This window comes from Mytilus galloprovincialis, chromosome 7 (assembly GCF_965363235.1).
Source record: "Mytilus galloprovincialis chromosome 7, xbMytGall1.hap1.1, whole genome shotgun sequence".
NCBI lineage: Eukaryota > Metazoa > Mollusca > Bivalvia > Mytilida > Mytilidae > Mytilus > Mytilus galloprovincialis.
In genome coordinates this window covers 14720126-14732365 of record NC_134844.1, presented here as the reverse complement: position 1 = coordinate 14732365, position 12240 = coordinate 14720126, and the positions used below count along the sequence as shown (strand labels likewise).

The 12240-nt window shown below is 31.9% G+C and overlaps 1 protein-coding gene across 1 annotated transcript; it reads left to right on the top strand.

Moving 5' to 3' along the window:
• The first annotated feature begins 3702 nt into the window (after positions 1 to 3702).
• On the top strand, positions 3703 to 5531 carry LOC143084139 (uncharacterized). The gene is made up of 3 exons (XM_076260546.1): positions 3703 to 3879; positions 5125 to 5263; positions 5476 to 5531. The coding sequence occupies exons 1-3, from the start codon at positions 3703 to 3705 to the stop codon at positions 5529 to 5531; spliced, it is 372 nt and encodes a 123-aa protein (XP_076116661.1).
• The last annotated feature ends 6709 nt before the right edge of the window (positions 5532 to 12240 follow it).

Here is a 12240-nt window from a genome sequence, read left to right as displayed (position 1 = left end):
AGAGATGTGATATTCACCAAGGCCAACGGCAAATAAAAGAACACTTTAAGATTTTGGTCTAAGAAAAATGACCAGACGTTCTTTGACACAACGTAGTATCGACAAAAATTGATAAATATTCATTAGTCAAGGTTTATGAACACCTTCCTAAACAATAAAATGAATATATGTAATGAAAAAGAAATCGTGCCAAGAACTTCCTATTATAAATCAAACAAATACATACAAATAAATTTTGATCTGTGACATTTCGTTCTATGAAAGTTGTGATTTTCTATCCTTTGACTCTTTGTCCTGTGACTTTCTGTCCGTTTTCCGACTTCATTCAGTGATATTTGATCACAAGCTAATTAAATTTTGAGTTTATTTACGAAGTTTACCGGATCGTGACATTAAAGACTTGTTGAACAACAGCCCTCAGATATCTTCACAACGCCTAGTGAACCGTATCACGGAGCACCAATATCCTTATTCGAACATTTCCGGTAGTCCTGCTTTATGAGGTCGTTCAATAAAATTTGCTAGATTTATGATATACAAGTATGCAAGCATAATCTTTTTATACATTTTCAATTATCATTAGGGTAAACATAAATATTATCTTATCTATAAGATTCAAGTTAAATAATAAACATAATTTGAGATTAACATATTAATACGATTGAGTGATTTATAGGTTCCGGAAACAAGCTGTTGACCCTATTGATTTGTTTCCTAATTCAAATAAGCACATTTTATATGTGTTATATTCAAAGAAGGTGCACTGGAAGGTAAAAAGTAATAACTGATTCTCACAGAACACATTTCATACAAGTCCTTTAAATTATTGCCTTTATTTAAACTGTTTAGGAAAAGTTGAATTGACAAGTGGGAACGCATGGAAAACATAAAAAAATATCTTAGCTCTTTCAATTCACTTATTTGTCACGATTTTCACGTGCTCTGTGTTGATTGTTTATCAATGTCACGATCCGGTAGACTTTGGCAATAAAACTTGAAACTCAATTAGCTTGCGATCATCAATCATGCACTGAAGGAAATTTTATTTGTCGATAATACGTTATAGATTCATAATATGAATAAATATAAAAAATTTTAATACAGGGGTAAGTTTGGTATACGCATGCATTGTACAATCATTTCGATAACATTAAAATTACAAAGCTCGTATAAAATGTCTTTAAATACCAAACATTAATCATATATATGATTAGAAATAAATACAGTGATTTACTATTTCAATGGTTTGAATAAGTCAAACAACACAATTTAATAATTTTATACTGCACTCGTTCTATTTGAGCAGTCAAAATGCGTTAACTGTATATTTCTATGTCATATACAGTCACTGACCCGATATCATTTTTCCTCATGAATATTTAAATAGAAGTTGCCGAAATAATATTAATTATTCATATGACCTCTTCAACCTGTTCTTGTTTCCAATGCATACAACGATGCGTGGAACGACTCAACCTTGTTTCTTTTGCAATTATTGGAAAAAAATATAATTCATTTGTTTATATTTTTTGTTTGCAACCTATAAATCATTATATTTTATGCTTATGGTTGATATTTTAGTCCATTCTCAAACGATTTCGTTCACCATCGAGTGTGGGTTTCAACGTAAATGTACATTTTATTGTGTTGTATATTTCTCCGCGAGCATGCAATTAGGCCCTTTTAAACGGGATTTCCCCCAATAATTAAATCAAATAAATAACCTTAACGCATTTAACAACAATTGAAAATGTTTTTTAATATTGCAATATAAAGACAATTATAGTGCATTGACTTGACATATCAACGATACAAGGATTCGGCCCGAAACGGGGAAATAGCTCGGCACAGCCTCGCATTTCCCCGTTTCTAAGACTCATCCTTATATCGTTGATATGTCAAGACAATGCACTATTAGTGTATATGTTCATACCAAAAATGCCATTAAAATTTAATATCTCGTTAACATAAAACATATTTTCTAGATGTATGATATACATGTATGCAAGCATTGTTTTTCTTCAACATTTTTAATTATCATTAAAGTTTACATATTTTGTTTATCAAAATCAAGTGTAATAATGTAAACAATTTGGCATTAACATAATAATACAAATGATTTATTAATAGGATCCTGAAACAAGATGTTAACTTATATAAATCCGTTTCCTTAATCAAATATGAACATTTCATTTGTGTAACACTCAAATAATCTTATTAATAAACTAGATGGAAAACAAACGAAACATATAACAATGTAGTGGAAACAAGAAGAAGAAAAACAAATTAGATACATCAGAAATACAATTATTGTAAAGTGCATGTTTATGAAGGAATAAAATTATTTCAGATATACATATGCACTGTAGACCAGTTGAACAAGATGTTTATTTTTAGCTCACCTGGCCCGAAGGGCCAAGTGAGCTTTTCCCATCACTTGGCGTCCGGCGTCCGTCGTCGTTAACTTTTACAAAAATCTTCTCCTCTGAAACTACTGGGCCAAATTAAACCAAACTTGGCCACAATCATCATTGGGGTATCTAGTTTAAAAAATGTGTGGCGTGACCCGGCCAACCAACCAAGATGGCCGCCATGGCTAAAAATAGAACATAGGGGTAAAATGCAGTTTTTGACTTATAACTCAAAAACCAAACCATTTAGAGCAAATCTGACACGGGGTAAAATTGTTTATCAGGTCAAGATCTATCTGCCCTGCAATTTTCAGATGAATCGAACAACCCGTTGATGGGTTGCTGCCCCTGAATTGGTAATTTTAAGGAAATTTTGCTGTTTTTGGTTATTATCTTGAATATTATTATAGATAGAGATAAACTGTAAACAGCAATAATGTTCAGCAAATTAAGATTTACAAATAAGTCAACATGACCGAAATGGTCAGTTGACCCCTTTAGGAGTTATTGCCCTTTACAGTCAACTTTTAACCATTTTTCGTAAATCTTAGTTATCTTTTACAAAAATCTTCCCCTCTGAAACTACTGGGCCAAAATAAACCAAACTTGGCCACAATCATCATTGGGGTATCTAGTTTAAAAAATGTGTGGCGTGACCCGGCCAACCAACCAAGATGGCCGCCACAGTTAAAAATAGAACATAGGGGTAAAATTCAGTTTTTGGCTTTTAACTCAAAAACCAAAGCATTCAGAGCAAATCTGACAGAAGTAAAATTGATTATCAGGTCAAGATCTATCTGCCCTGAAATTTTCAGATGAATCGGACAACCTGTTGTTGGGTTGCTGCCCTTGAATTGGTAATTTTAAGGAAATTTTGCTGTTTTTGGTTATTATCTTGAATATTATTATAGATAGAGATAAACTGTAAACAGCAATAATGTTCAGTAAAGTAAGATTTACAAATAAGTCAACATAACTGAAATGGTCAGTTGACCCCTTTAGGAGTTATTGCCCTTTATAGTCAATTTTGAACCATTTTTCGTAAACCTTAAGTTATCTTTTACAAAAATCTTCTCCTCTGAAACTACTGGGCCAAGTTCATTATAGATAGAGATAATTGTAAGCAGCAAGAATGTTCAGTAAAGTAAGATTTACAAACACATCACCATCACCAAAACACAATTTTGTCATGAATCCATCTGCGTCCTTTGTTTAATATTCACATAGACCAAGGTGAGCGACACAGGCTCTTTAGAGCCTCTAGTTATTATTAAAGTAGTTAAATTGAAGCATGGATAGCCTGAATAAGGCAGAACTACTTAAAGGACTTTCAGCAAATCCAATGCATATCCCAGCATGGTACCGTTATGACGAAGAAGGATCTCGGTTAAATGATATTTGTATGGAGCAGTGCAAATGGTACTACTTTCATCGTTTTGAAATGAAAATTCTGAGCGACATTTTAACAGTTCGTACTCATATGTTTGTTTTTGGGTAAAACACACATTGTTTGAATAGAAATATAGATATACGATATATGGAAGTTATTATAGATAATATTAATTCCTAATTAAACATTCTTAGTTATTGTAAACATAGTTGTTCTACAAGAAATAGTTGTTCTACAAGAAATAGTTGTTCTACAAGACAAATCTAGACAAGAAAGGATAATGCAGTATAATTCTAACGACACTATCATCCCATGATACAGAACTTGTTACAGACTTACGAACACATATATGAACACGATTGGGCATTGTACGGTCTTCAACAGTAAGCAAAACAAATACATAAGATATCGGAGGTCTGAGAAAAGAAAATTTGAAACAATTGTGATACTAAAATAAAACTAAAATATTACATGAAACACAAGTATTGGAGACAGCAACAAATGAATAAATCTGATGCATTTACTGTATGTCTGATTGGTTAAAAGTATTACTTTTATTTTCAATGTTGTCAATTTGTATGGCGACACGCCCACTCTGACGTTGTGTATTCATACGTCAACATGTGTGTACGGTGTTATTGTTAATATAGAAAATATAAAAAGTTCTTTGAGCCTTATTTTTGATAAAATTTATTTATGATGAATGGCAATGATTTATTTTGAATTAATTGAACCGTAAAATGAATTTTTGACTCTTCACATTTTACATAATCTGCTTCGCGGATTATTCAATGTGAAGAGTCAAAAAATAATTTTATGGTTCAATAAATTCAAAATAAATAATAGCCATTCATTAAATGTAGCAGGTTTTAACAGGTTTATACGCGCTCATCACTCCTAAGCACATGAGACGGTGATGTTACGAAGTAATATAAACAATTTGTAAAAAACAAACTCATGTAATCCAAAGGAAAAAGACTATTGCCTTGCAAAAATAATTTTGAAGATTGCCATCCTATCCTTACCAGTTCCGTCATCACATGTAAGGCGTAGGGCTGAATAATATTTGCAATAATTGGATTCTGTTTTAAATGTTTTAAATGTTTCATAAATTAAAATTTCTTTCATTTAAATTCCATCATGTTGAATTCATCAACGTTCCAACATTAAATCTTGTCATGTGAGTGAAAAGAAAACAGAGGGCACATTTCAAATTGATAAAACATATCTAGTTTGAAGATGATTAAATTGTGTAGGGATTAGAAAAATATAATTATTTCTTCGAAAAGAATTTTCATTATTTAGTTTAGTTGTATTTTGAAGGAATTAGTGGAATACTTAAAGGATTCGAGAATGCTTGTTGACCTTGGTAGTGGAAATGCCAGCAGGACAAATTTGATCTTAGATAAACTTTTAGAGAAGCATGACTCTCTAATTTACGTCCCAGTAGATACTTCTACAGGTTGGTATACAAATTGCATTTCTCATATAAAAAAGCATATGTATCTTCTTTTATTTTCGGGATTCCAAAATTGAGAAATATTTAAAAAGAAGGCTATTTTTTATGCTGAAACATTTCTTGATCAATATTGTTACTCCATTTTAGGCCAGATACTTAGAATCAAAGTATCACAACTGCCTTTACATTTATTTTTCTTGTGATTTATTCCACAGCACAAAGGTACACTTGTTTGACTTATAATTTTATAGCTGAAGAAATAAATATTTAATATGACTGCTCGGATTGTCTGTGTACCATGTACTTTTTTTTCTTTTATTCTTACATTCAATGTAATGTACACAAGATTCTTTACATTATGAAACTATATTTCATAGAATTTCTCAACAAAACCGCTGACAACCTGAAAATGATTTATGGTAATAAACGAAAAATCCAACCAATCGGAGAGGAATACATGGTAGCACTGAGAAAAATAAAGTAAGTCATCTGTATATTATATACTTATAAAAATGTCTATGAATAGCACTGAAAAGAGTGCTGAAAAAAATAATATTTTGTCTATCAGAGATACGTATTTTATATGATCTTGTTTTATGTGTAAGAAAATGAGTTCGTAAACCGGGTAGTTTTGGTCTGTGTTCAGTAGGGAGACAATCTTAATTGGTTTAAACATGTAACATCCCTATCTGCTTTAATGTCTCAGTGGAAAATCTACGAATGAAAAAAATAGTTGAATAAAGTTTGAACTATCATCTTATATGGTATATTTATTTAAATAGGAAATTTGTCAACTGAAGACTGTCGTTTGGCTGTTATAACATCATGGTAGTCCTCTTTCTACATTTATCTATCGTTTTCTGATACGCTGATTATCACCCAAAGACAATGCAGACAATACAGAATGCGAATGGATATATTTATACTCAAGCCGCCGTGCTGTTTGTATTATTTACGAAAGAAGTGCGGTAAACGCGGTCTACTAAATATAGCCTTCCACAAAAACCCTGACCGGAGCGCATGTAACCATGATTGTAAAGGATTCATAACTATGCAAATGATATAAGAATAATATTGCTGCCATTGAAAACTTTTACAGGTACCGACTATTCATCTATCTTTAAAAAAGTATCAGAAGGATAATAAAAAATATTTTGGTTTTTTTTAATTATTAAAAAAACAAGAGTAAAAATTCATCGTTTGTTATTGAATTTTTTTTCTTTGAATAATACGTTTCATTACAGTCATTTTTTTAGACAGAGTTACAATTTTTGTATATATATTTCCAAAACCATTTTGAATGATACCAATGTATTTAGTTGTATTTGGTTGATAGGTATTTTCAACCCATCATTTTCATTAACAGAACAATAACAGATAGAAAAATAATTGTATGGTTTGGAAGTTTGCAGAATCTATCGTATGGAAAGCAGTTAGATTATCTATTGGAAATACGAAACACCATGCAAGGTTCAGATATGTGAAAATTGTAAAAAAAAAAAAAAATCCTCAAAAATATTTGTCGTGAAGTTTTAGATATGAAGATATGTCTCTACTCCCTGAGATGTGTTATTTTTCTATGTTGTGATGTTATACTATTGTTTCAGAAAAGGGAGAAGGTTTGGTACCATTAAAACGTTTAATCCCGATGCAAATGTTTGCATCTGTCCTAAGTCAGGAATCTGATGTACAGTAGTTGTCGTCTGTTTATGTAGTTCATATATATACGTGTTTCTCGTTTCTCGTTTTTATATAGATTAGACCGTTGGTTTTCCCGTTTGAATGGTTTTACACTAGTAATTTTTGGGGCCCTTTATAGCTTGCTGTTCTGTGTGAGCCAAGGCTTCGTGTTGAAGGCCGTACCTTGACCTATAATGGTTTACTTTTATAAATTGTTACTTGGATGGAGAGTTGTCTCATGGGCACTCATACCACATCTTCATATATCTATAGGCAGTTGCTAAATCGTCCAAACAGTAGAAGATAATATTTGTCAATTGTAGATTTGTTTATTTCTTTATTGCAATGTGCAAAAACCAGTTTCAGATAAACCATCTTCGCTAGCCAAGGGTTACGATCCAGTACCCTCCTCTCCACTGGATCGTAATCCTTGGCTAGCGAAGATGCAGATATACGTGACTATTACGAAACTGAACAGACCGATAGATGTGAAATGAGTACAAAATGTCAAAGTGTGATCGTCACTTGCTGCCATCTCAAATAAATAAAATAAAGCATTCAATTCTAGATCTCATATTTACAGGTCTTTGAAGTTCTAACAATCAAGTTACTCACATGTTTATGTTGAAAGACTGAGAAAAACGAACTCCATCAATAATAAAAGGTGTTATTTAAAGTGCTCCGAAAAGGTAAACAGATCATGTTCCACATGCAAATCCCGTCATGTTACTGCAATAAAATATGTTGATAAGTTATTTCAAGTGATTAGGCACTAATTGTGTTTGGGGTTCCTTATACATACATTTGTAACATATAACGGAATCAGGTCATTCGTCTTATATTTGATAATAAAATCATTTGCTGCTGATGTATATAATGTTGCTGCTGATGATGATCTACGCGTTGCTTTAACCTCCATAAAACAACAGCATCGAGTTGATCTAGCCAGAATGTCGAAAATTGCATTGTCAACCGAAAGACTGTTCACATTTACAAACCGTGTCCTTAAGAGCATACGATACAGTTTCGATCCCACGATGAATTTTGTACGAAAATTTGCATACAAGCAATTTTTCACCTAAGCAATTCAAATATGTAATAAAAAATATAGCTTCATGTGCTACTTTAAAAGATAAAAGGGGTAAAATTTTAGGCATTTACTAAACTTTCGGCTTTTTGACATTTCTATCCTTTGGAGAGACACATCTAACACTTTTTTATTTAAACAGATAAACACAAGCGGATTTTTGTAAATACATTATAAAAATCTTCTTTAAATAAATATGCTCTTAATATTTACAACAATTCTTTGGAAATAATTAATTTTTAACAAAGATTCAGGATTTTAGGTAAATATAAGTCTCCATACGTTTGATAGTACACAAACTTTATCATATCTCGTAAACAAAGTATAGAGCTTGCTTACCTTGATCCTGAAGGTAAATATAAGTCTCCATACGTTTGATAGTACACACCCTTTATTATATCTCGTAAAGAGAGTATAGAGCTTGCTTACCTTGATCCTGAAGGTTAATAGAAGTCTCCATACGTTTGATAGTACACAAACTTTATCATATCTCATAAAGAGAGTATAGAGCTTGCTTACCTTGATCCTGAAGGTTAATAGAAGTCTCCATACGTTTGATAGTACACAAACTTTATCATATCTCATAAAGAGACTTTAGAGCTTGCTTACCTTGATCCTGAAGGTTAATAGAAGTCTCCATACGTTTGATAGTACACAAACTTTATCATATCTCATAAAGAGACTTTAGAGCTTGCTTACCTTGATCCTGAAGGTTAATAGAAGTCTCCATACGTTTGATAGTACACAAACTTTATCATATCTCATAAAGAGACTTTAGAGCTTGCTTACCTTGATCCTGAAGGTTAATAGAAGTCTCCATACGTTTGATAGTACACAAACTTTATCATATCTCATAAAGAGACTTTAGAGCTTGCTTACCTTGATCCTGAAGGTTAATAGAAGTCTCCATACGTTTGATAGTACACAAACTTTATCATATCTCATAAAGAGAGTATAGAGCTTGCTTACCTTGATCCTGAAGGTTAATAGAAGTCTCCATACGTTTGATAGTACACAAACTTTATCATATCTCATAAAGAGAGTATAGAGCTTGCTTACCTTGATCCTGAAGGTTAATAGAAGTCTCCATACGTTTGATAGTACACAAACTTTATCATATCTCATAAAGAGACTTTAGAGCTTGCTTACCTTGATCCTGAAGGTTAATAGAAGTCTCCATACGTTTGATAGTACACAAACTTTATCATATCTCATAAAGAGAGTATAGAGTTTGCTTACCTTGATCCTGAAGGTTAATAGAAGTCTCCATACGTTTGATAGTACACAAACTTTATCATATCTCATAAAGAGACTTTAGAGCTTGCTTACCTTGATCCTGAAGGTTAATAGAAGTCTCCATACGTTTGATAGTACACAAACTTTATCATATCTCATAAAGAGAGTATAGAGCTTGCTTACCTTGATCCTGAAGGTTAATAGAAGTCTCCATACGTTTGATAGTACACAAACTTTATCATATCTCATAAAGAGACTTTAGAGCTTGCTTACCTTGATCCTGAAGGTTAATAGAAGTCTCCATACGTTTGATAGTACACAAACTTTATCATATCTCATAAAGAGACTTTAGAGCTTGCTTACCTTGATCCTGAAGGTTAATAGAAGTCTCCATACGTTTGATAGTACACAAACTTTATCATATCTCATAAAGAGAGTATAGAGCTTGCTTACCTTGATCCTGAAGGTTAATAGAAGTCTCCATACGTTTGATAGTACACAAACTTTATCATATCTCATAAAGAGAGTATAGAGCTTGCTTACCTTAATCCTGAAGGTAAATATAAGTCTCCATACGTTTGATAGTACACAAACTTTATCATATCTCATAAAGAGACTTTAGAGCTTGCTTACCTTGATCCTGAAGGTTAATAGAAGTCTCCATACGTTTGATAGTACACAAACTTTATCATATCTCATAAAGAGAGTATAGAGCTTGCTTACCTTGATCCTGAAGGTTAATAGAAGTCTCCATACGTTTGATAGTACACAAACTTTATCATATCTCATAAAGAGAGTATAGAGCTTGTTTACCTTGATCCTGAAGGTTAATAGAAGTCTCCATACGTTTGATAGTACACAAACTTTATCATATCTCATAAAGAGACTTTAGAGCTTGCTTACCTTGATCCTGAAGGTTAATAGAAGTCTCCATACGTTTGATAGTACACAAACTTTATCATATCTCATAAAGAGAGTATAGAGCTTGCTTACCTTGATCCTGAAGGTTAATAGAAGTCTCCATACGTTTGATAGTACACAAACTTTATCATATCTCATAAAGAGAGTATAGAGCTTGCTTACCTTGATGCTGAAGGTAAATATAAGTGTCCATTTGTTTGATAGTACACAAACTTTTGTTATGCTCATACTTACATATATAGATATCAAACCTTTTATTTTCATCTTCTATGTAACATTTTCGATAATTTACAATTTTTCCCTGAACTTATGAAATAAGTTGCTCACTTTCAAGTTAAACCTCGTAAAAAAGGAACTAAACATCATTGTCGTGTGTCACTGGTTCGTTCAAATTCAGTGTCTTCAATTGATCGCCATTATAAAGTATTACGAAACTTAGAAATTTTTGAAATACTAAAAATTTTCTACCGCATAATAGATTACCCTAGCTGTATTTGCCAAAACGTTTAGAAATTTCGGGTCTTCAATGCTCTTTTAATTCGTACTTTGTTTGACCTTATTTTACTTTTTTAATTTGAGCGTCACTGATGAGTCTATTTTAGACGCAACATCGCTTGCAGAATTTAAATGCTGGATCTATGATGAGTTTATTTATTATATACCACGAACCTTGCTAAATGTTTAACCATTTTATACAATCTATGCTTTAATCTATTATATGAATGCACTTTATTTTTGTAGTAGGATTTAACACAATTGCATAGCTTTAGTAAAAAATCCTTATATTTCTAGATAATAAGATAAGGTTATTTTGTAAAACCTTTCAGCATATGACAACATTGAACACACGGATGACATATTAACCTGGTGTAAAAAGCATACGTACGCTACACAGAAAAACAAAACACAAATTCCCTATGGGATGAGAACGAAGGTGTGTTTAAGGTCTTACAACTTCTTTCTTTTTAAGCAAAACTTCAAAAACTGCCCAAATTGCCACATGTTGAGATCTTTAGATGATTATATATATTTGTGTCAAATGTGTCAAATATGTCGATGATATGTATGCTTTAACATCAGAAATTATATAGTAACATATCTGTGGTGTCTGCAGTAAAGTGTCTTAACTGTATCATATACATATATATATATATATATATATATTATACAATTACATTTGTATCAAAAGTTTAAATTGCTTTTTTAAAGGTTGGTGAATTATTCTATTATATAGATATAAGAAGATGTGGTATGAGTGCCAATGAGACAACTCTCAAACAATTATAGGTTAAAATACGGCCTTCAACACGGAGCCTTGGCTCACACTGAACAGCAAGCTATAAAGGGCCTCAAAAATGACTAGTGTAAAACCATTCCAACACAAAAAAAAAAAAAAAAAACCACAAAAAACAACGGTCTAATCTATATAAAAGACGAGAAACGAGAAACACTGAACAACAGGTTTATAGCAGTTCAAGGAGCTATGAGCATTAAGGTTTATGTACCCTTCTGTAGCCATTTTTGTACGAATTTTTCAAACCTCAATTGTATCAAAACTAAAGATATAATAAATAATAGAGATAGGCCATTCAGTACATGTTCCAAGGGGAAACTTGATGCAAAGCATTATTTTTTACTGTTTCATTGCATTTGATAGAAAAAGAGGACTTTGTTGCAAATAAATCAAGATTTTTATAGAAAGTCCACAGCCTTAAATACAGAGATTTTTGTTATAAAATTTGAAACATAAATTACTCACTTGATTTTTTATGATGTGCTAGTGTTTATTTTTTACAAAAAGTTCTAAGTAACATGTAAATTCCAAAACACCTCGTGCTGAGTCACTAAAGTCGAACGCACCCTAAAAGGTGTTCTTGATTTTGGCCATATTTATACTTGTCTTAACCAATAACTACATTTATAAACTTGTTTTAAGGAAATCAATGCTAGCACTGCATGCAATAATCCTATATCTATCAGTCATCAAATTACCAAATATGAGAGTACAAGGATAAAGGCTGTGGATTTTCCATAAAAATCTTGATTTATTTGTCAC

Coding starts and splice junctions, on each gene's coding strand:
- LOC143084139 (XM_076260546.1), top strand. CDS start 3,703: ATGGATAGCCTGAATAAGGCAGAACTACTTAAAGGACTTTCAGCAAAT. Junction 3,880..5,124: donor TTCTGAGCGACATTTTAACA/GTTCGTACTCAT, acceptor TGTATTTTGAAG/GAATTAGTGGAATACTTAAA. Junction 5,264..5,475: donor CCCAGTAGATACTTCTACAG/GTTGGTATACAA, acceptor TTTATTCCACAG/CACAAAGGTACACTTGTTTG.